Here is a 13,125-nt window from a genome sequence, read left to right as displayed (position 1 = left end):
GTGATGTTGCAGGCTTGCAAAGTTAAAAATATAACCAAAGGCATGGGAACCGTTTCCTGCTAGAGAAGAGGAACTGACTGCGGTGGTGAAATAAACCCACACAGACGGTTTTTGCAGAAGAGTGGCCAACTCTAACCACAGACCCAGGGTGTCCACAGCTGGTGAGAGGGGAGGAGACAACCCTGCAGCAGAGGGCTGGAGGAGACTGTCTGGAGACAGGGCAAGAGCAGGCACTCTCACTGCAACTGGATCGTGAAAGGATCAGATTGTGGAAGGCTCAAGGGTCCTGTGTCTGAGGACGGGAGAGTGATTCACAGGGCAGGATCTACACACTGAACTCTTCTTCCAGCTCAAGTTTGAGCTCAGCTTGTGGTGTTTGAAGCACAATGGTGAATTCCCTGAAGAGCTGGAGGACTGATGGACGAGTTCATGTTGGCTGGGGCTGGATCCACACAGGTAAGGCAACTCACAGCGAGACTCTATGACCGGTGCCTGTAGTTTCTGCACACACAGGAGATCCCTAGGGTCACACATTGCATCATCTAGAGATAGAGGACACTGACCTCATATCATTACTAATTAATTGCTATGTCGGTAGTTTCAAAATCTAAGATTGTGGAAAGCCATGTCTCCAATAAATGACGTAAGCATGATGTAAGCAGAGAGATAAAAGTGGCAGGCGTGTTTCTGAATTGTTCTTTAATGTATTCTTTCATTGTTTTTATAAAGCACTTAAATGACCTAGAGAAGTCTTCCAAGCACCTAGGTTGGGAATTGTAGAGGGTGACGGAGTAACACAGGGTGAGTGTTCCTACAGTTACAAGATGTGCACTATTTGTGTGCACAATTGTTCCTATCTTTGCACTATTTTAGTACCATTGTGATAAGGTGACGTATGGCCTCCTAATCTCCAGGGTGAGAGTTGTTTACTGTCCATGACCTCCATCCGGGGCCATGTGCTGTGGTATCTGGGAGATCTTCATCTCTTTGCATGACCTTCATGAGACCTTGATCCACAAGGTGATGAACTGGGAGGGAGGTGAAGAGAAGGAAGTCTGATGTGTGTACAGAACCCTTTCTCTCCAGAGGGTTCCTACCTTGAGCAATATCTCCTGGAGGGTGGCGAAAAGAAGGGAGCCGGGCTGTGTGCAGAGCCCCCTCCTGTGTGTTCCTACCTTGGGGAGTGTCTCCTGGGAGGGAGGTGAGGAGAAAGGACCCGGGTGTGTGCAGAGGCCTCTCCAGAGGGTTCCTACCTTGAGGAGTGACTTCTGGGAGGGAGACGCAGAGAACCTGGTGTGTGCAGATCCCCTCCCCAGGCACCAAACAAAGAGAACTATAGCAAAATGAAGTGGCAATACCTGAACTGGAAAAAAAAGAAAATGCAAGTGCATCAGCTCAGATACCACAGAATACTAGTCAAACATCAACCAGCAATTATTTGTTAAATGCACAACAATATTCAGGTACTAAGCAGACATCTCCACAAGGAAAAACACCCAGCGATATAAGTAGTCACTCGGAGCTCGTTAGGTCTTTATTAGATGCACTTGAATCCTCTGTGAAGGCACTTAACCTGCAGTCGGATAAGCTGGATATCCAAATAGACCTAATGGTTATTACAGTGCTACATATAGCAGGGTTAAACACCAAACTGGCAAAACTTAATAAGTTAGTAACAACAGGGCAATCCAAATATACGTTAGAGCAAAGTCCCAGCGCCTGTGGTCCAATAATCGACAAGCTGAGGCTCCTTCCAACCCTCCTAGAACAAATAATAGCCCTTAGACAGCAGAGGTGCCAGGCATCAAGCCCAGAAGAGCTGACAGGAACATACAACTAGTTGCCTCCAAACAGGTGGAAAAGAAAGAAGAAGATACAAATACAACAAACATTGGCATAGCCAATAGGTCTTGCTTTTGGGACCTTTTAAGTATTGAGTTATGCAGCACAATATACTTGGTGCAACCACATCAACTGTTGCTTGGCTAAACACTTATAAGGTCCCTAAGGAGAGACCTATTGGCTATGCCAATGTTTGTTATTTTTTGTTCTTGGGGGAAACCGGGCTAGTGCCAGGAGGGTCAATAGTGAGTGGCAGGGAGGTGAGGAGTGAATGCCAGGAGGGACAAGGGTGTCTGTCAGGCCATGGAGGTGAAGGGTGAGTGCCAGAGAGGTGAGGAGTGAGTGCCAGGGAGATGAGAGGTAAGAGTCAGGAGGTTCGAGGGTGAGTGCCAGGGAGGGGAAGGGCGAGTGCTGAGAAGGGGGAAGTATGAGTGCCAGGGGTGAGGGGTAGCTGCCAGTCCAAGGGGGGGAGAAGGGCTAGTACCACAGAGGTGAAGGTTTAGTGCCAGGTCAGGGATGAAGGGTGAGTGCCAGGGAGATGAAGGTTGAGTGCCATGGAGGTGAGATGTAAGAGTCAGGAGAGTCAAAGGTGAGTGCCAGGGAGGGGAAGGGTGAGTGTAAAGGGTGAAGGGTAGCTGCCAGGCCAGGGGCATGAAGAGCTAGTGCCATGGAGGTGAAGGGTGAGTGCCAAGGGGGCGAGTAGTGAATGCCAGGAGGGAAACGGGTGAGTATCAGGGAGGTGAAGGATATGTGCAAGGGAGGGGAAGTATGAGTACCAGGAGGGTTGAGGGTGAGTGCCAGGGAGGTGACAGTTGAGTGTCATGGAGAGTCAATGCTGAGTGCAGAGAGGGAGAAGGGTGAGTGCCAGGCGCGAGGAGTGACTGCCAGGCCTGAGGGGTGAATGATGAGTGCCAGGGAGGTGAGGGGTGAGTGACAGACTGCAAAAAGTAGTGATCTGGGGTCTAGAAGGAGTTGCGGAGATCATCACCCGGTGTGTGCCAGGCTGGGACGCACAAGTGCCAAGCCAGACTTGGGTGGATGCAAGAACCTCTGAAAGGCGGATGCCAAGTCACTTGTAACCTTAGTACAGGAGTGGGGTGCGCAGCAGAGCTTGACATCTTCAAACAATAAACTATTCAAAATCCTGAAAACTCCGCTTTATGGTCTTGCAACCTTATGTGGGAAATAATTAGCAAATGAATGGGCTTCCGTAGCGTAATTGCAGCTTGTTACAGCAACTTATTGAGATAAAGTTTGTATTGCAAAAAAGCCAAAGCTAACACAATTTGAATTAGTAACTGTACGATTCGCAATGAACTAGCAACAAGTTGAAAAAACACATCAGAATTGAACAGAGGAAACAGAATAATGAAAATGGAGGCAATATTGGTCTCTTTTTCAGAGCTGACAGTTAAAAGAACTGGGTGTTTTTTAAACAACTCTTTTGAATACACTAGCGTATAGTGCCATGTGAGTGCCTCTGCCCTTCTCCTAAGGCACAACCTCTGTGTAAGAAACTAATTAGAATAATTGTTTGCTGTTTAAAACTAAGTGGGGCACGAATGCAGTTTAGTATTCTGGTTATTGCTTGAAGGAAGGATAAGAAACCTCGTTACCTTTGTATGTACCACTGATATCTATGTGGATCAGGTAAAATGCATGGAGTGGTATGGTTGACAGGAGGCGTGCAGGCTGCTTAAATATTGTAGAGATTGGATTGTCAAGAACAAGAAAACAAGAGTGAATGCTGAATAAAAGTAGAAACGCAAACACTTTCACGGCGAACGTGGCGGTGAAAGTGAAACTGATTGTGATTGTGCTACCTGCCTGAGAGGAGGCTGATAGGCAGTAAGTGGCCGGGGGCAGTGTATGTGTGTGTGTGAGTGTATGTCTGTGGTTGTGTGTGGCTGTGTGTGGTTGTGTGTGGTGGATGGTTGTGTGTGGTTGTGTGCAGTGGTATGGTTGGGTGTGGTTGGGTGTGGTTGTGGTTGTGTGTGGTTGTGGTGTGGTTGTGTGTGTGGTTGTGTGTGTGTGTTTGGTTGTGTGTGGCTTGTATGGTTGTGTGTGTGTGGTTGTGTGTGTGGTTGTGTGGTTGGTTGAGGTTGGTTGTGTGTGGGTGTGTGTGGTTGTGTGTAGATGTCTTTGTGGCTGTGTGTAGTTGTGTGCTTGTGTATGTGTGTTTGGTTGTGTGGGTGGGTGTGGTTGTGTGGGTGTGTATGGTCATGTGTGTGTGTGTGGTTGTGTGTGTGGTTGTGTGTGTGGTTGTGTGTGGTTGTGGTTGTGTGTTTGTGTGGTTGTGAGTGTGGTTGTGTATGTGGTTGTGGTTGTGTGTGTGTGTTGTTTTGTTTGTGGTTGTCTGTGTGGTTGTGTGTTTGTGTGTGTGGTTGTGTGTGTGGTTGTGGTTGTGTGTGTGTAGTGTGTGTATGGTTGTGGTTGTGCTTGTGTGTGGTTGTATGTGTGTGGTTGTGTGTGTGTGGTTGTGTGTGGTTGTAGTTGTGTGTGTGGTTGTGGGTGTGGTTGTGTGTGTATGTGGTTGTGGGTGTGGTTGTGTGTGTGGTTGTGCGTGTGGTTGTGTGTGGTTGTGTGTAGTTGTGTGTGTGTGTGGTTGTTTGAGTGTGTGTGCTTGTGTGTGTGGTTGTGTGTGTGGTTGTAATGTAATGCAATGCCAGCATTTGTAAAGCGCACAGCTACCTCCAACAGAAGTGTCCGTATACCGCTATGGAACCCTTCCTGGCTTTTTCCCTGAGAAATGTCCACTCCTGGGCACCCCCAAGGTGAAGCCAGGCATCAAGCACTGTTGGAGCCGTTGTGGATATTGAGCAAGCTATTGCCCAGAGTTGCAGAGTGGGACCCATGATTAGAATAGGCACTGAGGCGAGAATTATCAGGTTCGAGGAAATTGAGCCCAAGACCTGCCGAGGCGGGTATTGAACCCTGGTCCTGGGCCAGACCTCTGCATCAGGGTCTGCCGCTCTAACCATTAAGCCACACTTCTCTGTGTGTGTGTGTGTGTTTGTGTGTGTGTGTGGTTGGGTGTGTTTTTTGTGTGTGCGGTTGTGTGTGTGTGGTTATGTCTGGTTGTATGTGTGGTTGTGTGTGTGGTTGTTGGTGTGTGTGGTTGTGTGCGTGGTTGTGTGGTTGTGCATGTGGTTGGGGTTGTGTATGTGTGGTTGTGTGTGGTTGTGGTTGTGTGTGTGTGGTTGTGTGTTTTGGGTTGTGTGTCTGGTTGTGGTTGTGTGTGTGGTTGTGTGTGTTTGTGTGTGTGTGTCTGGTTGTGGTTGTGTGTGTGGTTATGTGTGTTTGTGTGGTAGTGTGTGTGTGTCTGTGGTGTGTTTGTGTGTGTGGTTGTGGGTGTGGTTGTGTGTGTATGTGGTTGTGGGTGTGGTTGTGTGGTTGTGTGTGTTTGTGTGTGTGTGTCTGGTTGTGGTTGTGTGTGTGGTTGTGTGTGTGGTTGTGTGTGCTTGTGTGGTTGTGTGTGTGTGTCTGTGGTGTGTTTGTGGTTGTGTGTGTGTGTGTGGTTGTGTGTGTTTGTGTGTGTGTGTCTGGTTGTGGTTGTGTGTGTGGTTGTGTGTGTGGTTGTGTGTGCTTGTGTGGCTGTGTGTGTGTGTGTCTGTGGTGTGTTTGTGTGTGTGGTTGTGGGTGTGGTTGTGTGTATGTGGTTGTGGGTGTGGTTGTGTGGTTGTGTGTGTGGTTGTGGTTGTGTGTGTGTAGTGTGTGTATGGTTGTGGTTGTGCTTGTGTGTGTGGTTGTATGTGTGTGGTTGTGAGTGTGTGGTTGTGTGTGGTTGTAGTTGTGTGTGTGGTTGTGGGTGTGGTTGTGTGTGTATGTGGTTGTGGGTGTGGTTGTGTGGTTGTGTGTGTGGTTGTGCGTGTGGTTGTGTGTGTTTGTGTGTAGTTGTGTGTGTGTGTGGTTGTTTGAGTGTGTGTGCTTGTGTGTGTGGTTGTGTGTGTGGTTGTAATGTAATGCAATGCCAGCATTTGTAAAGCGCACAGCTACCTCCAACAGAAGTGTCCGTATACCGCTATGGAACCCTTCCTGGCATTTTCCCTGAGAAATGTCCACTCCTGGGCACCCCCAAGGTGAAGCCAGGCATCCAGCACTGTTGGGGCCGTTGTGGAGATTGAGCAAGCTATTGCCCAGAGTTGCAGAGTGGGACCCATGATTAGAATAGGCACTGAGGCGAGAATTATCAGGTTCAAGGAAATTGAGCCCAAGACCCGCTGAGGCGGGTATTGAACCCCGGTCCTGGGCCAGACCTCTGCATCAGGGTCTGCCGCTCTAACCATTAAGCCACACTTCTCTGTGTGTGTTTGTGTGTGTGTGGTTGGGTGTGTTTTTTGTGTGTGCGGTTGTGTGTGTGTGGTTGTGTGTGATTGTATGTGTGGTTGTGTGTGTGGTTGTTGGTGTGTGTGGTTGTGTGCGTGGTTGTGTGGTTGTGCATGTGGTTGGGGTTGTGTATGTGTGGTTGTGTGTGGTTGTGGTTGTGTGTGTGTGGTTGTGTGTTTTGGGTTGTGTGTCTGGTTGTGGTTGTGTGTGTGTGTGGTTGTGTGTGTTTGTGTGTGTGTGTCTGGTTGTGTGTGTGGTTATGTGTGTTTGTGTGGTTGTGTGTGTGTGTCTGTGGTGTGTTTGTGTGTGTGGTTGTGGGTGTGGTTGTGTGTGTATGTGGTTGTGGGTGTGGTTGTGTGGTTGTGTGTGTGGTTGTGTGTGTGTGTGTGTGTGTTTGGGTGTGTTTGTGTGTGTGTGTCTGGTTGTGGTTGTGTGTGTGGTTGTGTTTGCTTGTGTGGTTGAGTGTGTGTGTCTGTGGTGTGTTTGTGTGTGTGGTTGTGGGTGTGGTTGTGTGTGTATGTGGTTGTGGGTGTGGTTGTGTGGTTGTGTGTGTGGTTGTGGTTGTGTGTGTGTGTGGTTGTGTGTGTTTGTGTGTGTGTGTGTCTGGTTGTGGTTGTGTGTGTGGTTGTGTGTGTGGGTGTGGTTGTGTGCGTGGTTGAGTCTTTGGCTGTAGTTGTGTGTGGGGTTGCTTGTGTGTGGTTGTATGTGTGGATGGGCATGTGGTTGTGTAAGTGGCTGTGGTGTGTGTGTGTGGTTGTGTGTGTGTGGTTGTGTTTGTGGTTGTGTGTGGTTTGTGTGTGTGGTTTTGTGTGTGGTTGTGTGGTTGAGTGTGTGTGTGTGTGGTTGTGTGGTTGTGTGGTTGTGGTTGTGTGTGTGTGGTTGTGTGTGTGTGGTTGTGTGTTTGGTTGTGTGTTTGGTTGTGTGTGTGGTTGTGTGTGTGGTTGTGTCTGTGGTTGTGTGTGTAGTTGTGTGGGTGTGTGGTTGTGTTTGTGGTTGTAAGTGTGGTTATGTGTGCGGGTGTGGTTGTGGGTGTGGTTGTGTGTGTGGTTGTGTGTGGTTGTGTGTGTGTGGTTGTGTGTGTGGTTGTGTGTGTGGTTGTGCATGTGGTTGTGGTTGTGTGTGTGGTTATGTGTGTGGTTGTGTTTGTGTTGTTGTGTGTGTTGGGTTGTGTGTCTGGTTGTGGTTGTATGTGTTTGTGTGTGTGTCTGTGATGTGTTTGTGCGTGTGGTTGTATGTGTGGTTGTGTGTGTGGTTGGGTAGTTGGGTGAGGTTGTGTGTGGTTGTTTGTATGTATGGTTGTACGTGTGGTTGGGCGTGTGGTTGTACGTGTGGTTGTACGTGTGGTTGTGTGTGTGGTTGTGTGTGTGTGTGTGTTTGTGGTTGTGTGTGTGGTTGTGTGTGTGTGTCTGTGTGTGGTTGTGTGTGTGGTTGTGTGAGTTTAGTTGTGTGTGTGTGGTTGTGTGTGGGTTGTGTGTGGTTGAGTGGTTGTGTGTGGTTGTGTGTGTGTATATGTGTGGTTGTGTGTGTGTGGTTGTGTGGTTGTGTTTGTGTGTGGATGTGTGTTTCGTTGTGTGTGTGGTTGTGTGCGTGGTTGTATGTGTGGTTGTATGTGTGGTTGAGTGTGTGGTTGTGTGTATGTGGTTGTGTATGTGTGGTTGTGTGTGTGGTTTTGGTTGGGTGTGTGGTTCTGTGTGTGTGAATGTGTGTGTGTGTGGTGGTATGGTTGTGTTTGTATGTGTGGTTGTGTGTGTGTGTGGTTGAGTGTGTGGTTGTGTGTGTGTGAATATGTGTGTGTGTGGTGGTATGGTTGTGTTTGTATGTGTGGTTGTGTGTGTGTGTGGTTGTGTGTGTGGTTTTGGTTGGGTGTGTGGTTGTGTGTGTGTGAATGTGTGTGTGTGTGGTTGTATGGTTGTGTTTGTATGTGTGGTTGTGTGTGTGGTTGTGTGTGTATGTGTGTGGTTGTGTGTGTGTGATTGTGTGTGTGTAATTGTGTGTGTGTGGTTTTGTGGATGTGTGTGGGTGTGTGGTTGTGTGTGGTCGTGTGGGTGTGGTTGTATGGGTGTGGTTGTGTGCTTGCTTGTGTGTGGCTGTGTGTGTGGTTGTATGTGTGTGGTTGTGTGTGTGGTTGAGGTTGTGTGTGAGGTTGTGGTTGTCTGTGTGGTTGTGTGTGTGGTTGTGGTTGTGTGTGGTTGTGTGTGTGGTTGTGTGTGTGTGGTTGTATATGTGTGGTTGTGTGTGTGGTTGTGTGTGTGTTGGTGTCTGTGTGGTTTTGGGTGTGTGTGTGGTTGTGTGATTGGGTGTGGTTGTGTGTGTGGTTATGATTGTGTGTGTGTGGTTATGTATGTTTGTGTCTGTTGTTGCATGTGGTTGTGTGGTTGTGTGTGGTTGTGTGTGGTGGTATGGTTGGGTGTGGTTGGGTGTGGTTGTGGTGTGGTTGTGTGTGTGGTTGTGTGTGTGTGTGTGTGGTTGTGTGGCTGTGTGTGTGTGGTTGTGTGTGGTTGGTTGAGGTTGGTTGTGTGTGTAGTTGTGTGTGGGCATGTGTGTGGTTGTGTGTGGATGTGTGTGTGATTGTGTGTGTGGTTGTGTGTGTGTGCTTGTGTATGTGTGTGGTTGTATGTGTGGTTGTGTGTGTGTGGTTGTGTGGGTGTGTGTGGTTGTGTGGGTGTGTGGTTGTGTGTGGTTGTGTGTGTGGTTGTGATTGTGTGTGTGGTTGTGTATGTGGTTGTGTGTGTGGTTGTGTGTGTGGTTCTGGTTGTGTGTGGTTGTGGTTGTGTGTGTGGTTGTGTGTGTGGTTGTATGTGTGTGTTGTTTTGTTTGTGGTTTAGTGTGTGGTTTATGTGCGGTTGTGAGTGTGGTTGTGGGTGTCTGTGTGTGTGGTTGTGTGTGTGTGTGGTTGTATGTGTGGTTGTATGTGTGGTTGTGTGTGTTGTTGTGTGTGTGTGTGTGAACAGACAGAGTCCAGAGCACACAAGAAATCTTTTCGTGAGGGTAATCACAGTATGTCAATAAAGATAAGATCGCAAACAAAAGGTTCTTTCTATTGGTTTTTATAAGTGAAAACGGTCCTCCTATCAAAGGTGATCCGAGGAGCATGAAACCAGCCGACACGTGTTTCGTCAAATCGGGTAATTACCCGTGACTCTTCAGGGCTGAAAACGTTTAAAAGGGGGTGGTATCGGGGGACCGGTGATAATTCCAACCCGGTTCTAGTCGGGTTAAATCCAAGTGAAACGAGCCAAATGCGGCAGATATCATAAACAATATGGCAAGAAATCAAAAATCCCCAATAGAGGCGGGTAATGCCTTCTATTGAACAAGCGGGGCTGTAAGCCGAGAATTGCAAAAGCAGCGAGTTGTGTTGGCGGATGCAGAAACTGTGTGTGGTTGTGTGTGTGGTTGTGTGTGGTTGTGTGTGTGGTTGTTGGTGTGTGTGGTTGTGTGTGTGGTTGTGTGGTTGTGCATGTGGTTGTGGTTGTGTATGTGTGGTTGTGTGGTTGTTTTTGTGTGTGTGTGGTTGTGTGTGTTGGGTTGTGTGTCTTGTTGTGGTTGTTTGTGTGTGGTTGTGTGTGTTTGTGTGGTTGTGTGTGTGTCTGGTTGTGGTTGTGTGTGTGGTTGTGTGTGTTTGTGTGGTGTGTGAGAGTGTGTCTGTGGTGTGTTTGTGTGTGTGTGGTTGTGTGTGTGGGTGTGGTTGTGTGTGGTTGGGTAGTTGGGTGTAGTTGTGTGTGTGGTTGTTTGTGTGTGGGGTTGTATGTGTGGTTGGGCGTGTGTTTGTGTGTGTGGTTGTGTGTGTGTGGTTGTGTGTGGTTGTGTGTGGGTTGTGTGTGTGGTTGTGTGTTTGGTTGTGTGTGGTTGTGTGTGTATGTGTGTGTGGTTGCATGGTTTTGGTTGTGTGGTTGTGATTGTGTGTGTGTGGTTGTGTGTTTGGTTGTGTGTGTGGTTGTGTGTGTGGTTGTGTATGTGTGGTTGTGTGTGTGTGGTTGTGTGGTTTTGTGTGTGGTTGGGTGTGGTTGTGTGTGTGGTTGTGGGTAGTTGTGTGTGTGGTTGTTTGTGTGTGCTTTTGTGTGTGGTTGTGTGTATGTGTTTGTGTGTGTGTGTGGTTGGGTATTTTATTGTGTGTGTGGTTGTGTGTGTGTGGCTGTATGTGTGGTTGTGTGTGTGGGTGTGGTTGTGGGTGTGGTTGTGTGTGTGGTTGGGTGTGGTTGTGTGTGTGTGTGGTTGTTTGTGTGTGTGGTTGTGTGTGTGGTTGTGTGTGTGGTTGTGTTGTTGTGCATGTGATTTTGGTTGTGTGTGTGGTTGTGTGTGTTGTTGTGTATGTGGTTGTGTGTGTTGTTGTGTGTGTGTGGTTGTGTGTGTGTGGTTGTGTGTGTTGGTTTGTGTGTCTGGTTGTGGTTGTGTGTGTGGTTGTGTGTTTGTCTGTGTGTATGTGTCTGTGGTGTGTTTGTGTGTGTGTGTGGTTGTATGTGTAGTTGGGTGTGTGGTTGGGTAGTTGGGTGTGGTTGTGTGTGTGGTTGTTTGTGTTAGTGGTTGTATGTGTAGTTGGGTGTGTGGTTGGGTAGTTGGGTGTGGTTGTGTGTGTGGTTGTGTGTGTGGTTGTGGTTGTGTATGTGTGGTTGTGTGTGGTTGGGTTTGGTTGTGTGTGGTTGTGTGTGTGTGTGTGTGTGGTGGTTGTGTGTGTGTGTGGTGGTTGTGTGTGTGTGTGGTTGTGTGTGTGTGTGGTTGTGTGTGTGTATGTGGTTGTGTGTATGTGTGTGGTTGTATGTGTGGCTATATGTGTGTGTGTGGTTGTGTGTATGCGTGTGGTTATATGTGTGGCTATGTGTGTGTGTGGTTGTGTGGTTGTGTGGTTGTCTGTGTGGTTGTGTGTGTGGTTGTGGTTGTATGTTTGGTTGTGGTTATGTGTGTGGTTGATTGTGTGACATTAATACTAAAAGCATCTCAAAATAAAGGAACACAAACATCGAGTTTTGGGAAAGAGAAAGCACGATGTAAGTCAAATGGGCACAGCAAAGCATTGATACAACAACAAAACAATATCACTTAGCGAAGACTAGGTGCTGATAATGGATACACACAGCCCATCATCTTAAGAGTTCGATTGCAGCCAATGTGCACTCAAACCTGCCCCCTCCTTGTGAGTTGCACCCCATATTTCATGAGTTACTACTGCTGCACCCACCATAGCTCCTTGAGATCTAAAGCGCTACATAGGTCTATTCGACTAACCAGTGACCAACATGCTGTGCTATCAAAGAGAATGTGCCACAAGTTTCGAGCTTCCTCATCATGTCCTCATGAAAGTGCCAACGAAAGCACACCCTGAATGGTGCAACGGACATGAAGCAGCCGCTGCGATCACAACTGTGAACGTTGTCCAGTTTCACTGTAAAATTTCCTTAATGTTCCTTAAGTCACAAAACAGTAATACTAAAAGCATCGCAAAATAAAGGAACACAAACATCGAGTTTGTGGAAAGAGAAAGCACGGTGTAACTCAAACGGGCGCAGCAAAGCATTAACACAACAACAAAACAAGATCCCTTAGCAGAAGCGCTCATTCTACATATAACTAGCCCTGGAGTGGGAAATTAAAAAAAAAACACTAGCATTAACACAACGCGCGGCTCACTGAGAACATCAAAGGGGCGCCGCGAAAGTGATCGCGGGCAAAAGTGAGTGATCACGAGGGCTTAATGAGCATGACGAGGTTTGCCATATGGCGCCTCTGCATCTAAGTGCGTGCATGTGCACATGCACTGAAGCTCTAGGTTGGCCATAGTACCATTTTTTTAGCCCTCACTAAGTGACGCATCAGCAGCCCAAAACTGACGCAAGGCCTCATAAATGAGGCCCTATGATTCCGCAGAAAAACTGACCTATAAACAGGCACTGAGGAATTATCACAACAGTATGCGTGAGGAAAAAAACTATTTTTGTCTACAAAAATTCATATGGCAGCTAATAAGAGTAAAACTCTTTTTAATGTGGTAAAGAGCTTTACCTCCCCTACATCTACAAACCAACCGTTTTTTCCTACTAGTGACTGGACGGAAAGCTTGGCCCTCTTCTTTTATGAAAAAATCAAATCAATTCAGGACTCTTTTGTAGCCCAATCACCGGAGCGAGAGGATACTGAGGGTTTTCCCTCAGCCGCCTGCCCCAGCCTTAGGGTTTCTCTTGGGGAGTTCCCAGAGATTACCTTGGAGCAGTCTCTGGTGTTTATAAAAACTTTTAAATCTGGATCGCCCACAGATCCCGGCCCAGCCAAAGTGTTGTCCTCGATAGCGGATGTGATCAACCCCTGGGTGAATTCGATCTTGAACACCTCTCTACGGGAAGGGTTAATGCCTCAGGGGTGGAAACATGCTAAGATCCTTCCGCTACTGAAGAAACCCTCAGCGGACCCTGAGGCTGTATGCAACTATAGACCCATCTCGCTTTTACCTTTCTTCTCGAAGGTTTTGGAAAAATGTGTTAACAAAGTCTTAACAAACTACGTGGAGACCAATGATTTGCTACAACCTAGCCAGTCTGGCTTCAGAACTAGATTTAGTACTGAAACGGCCTTATTGGAAGTTGCAGAAACAGTTAAAGCTACATTGGATAGTGGAGGGAGAGCTGTTTTGGTGCTGTTGGATTTGTCCGCAGCTTTTGACACCGTGCCTCATCCGAGATTGCTGGAAAGACTCCGGGATAGCGGTATTGGAGGCACGGTGTTGAGTTGGTTTTCATCTTTTCTTGCCAATCGCTCTCAAACCATCTGGTCGCCTCCTTTTATGGCGGAAATTCCCCTCCTGAATGTGGGGGTGCCTCAGGGCTCTATTTTGAGGTCTACGCTATTTAACTTGCACATGGCCCCCTTGGCCCCCCTCGCTGAGAAATTTGGTGCAAAAATAGTGTCATACGCTGATGACACTCAGCTGTTGTTCACCTGCGAGAAGGGAATCGAGTTCAATGGTAA

The 13,125-nt window shown here is 47.8% G+C and overlaps 1 protein-coding gene across 1 annotated transcript in view; it reads left to right on the top strand.

Moving 5' to 3' along the window:
- The first annotated feature begins 386 nt into the window (after positions 1 to 386).
- LOC144768889 (uncharacterized) overlaps positions 387 to 13,125 on the top strand; it is a 96,967-nt gene continuing 84,228 nt past the window's right edge. Inside the window, exon 1 of the mRNA XM_078652902.1 lies at positions 387 to 456. Coding sequence (XP_078509028.1) covers positions 387 to 456 — 70 coding nt within the window. The remainder of the gene's footprint in view (positions 457 to 13,125) is intronic.

Source organism: Lissotriton helveticus, chromosome 7 (assembly GCF_964261635.1).
Source record: "Lissotriton helveticus chromosome 7, aLisHel1.1, whole genome shotgun sequence".
In the NCBI taxonomy this organism is placed as follows: domain Eukaryota; kingdom Metazoa; phylum Chordata; class Amphibia; order Caudata; family Salamandridae; genus Lissotriton; species Lissotriton helveticus.
The sequence above is the reverse complement of the archived record's forward strand: the minus strand, read 5'-3'. Positions and strand labels throughout refer to the sequence as shown.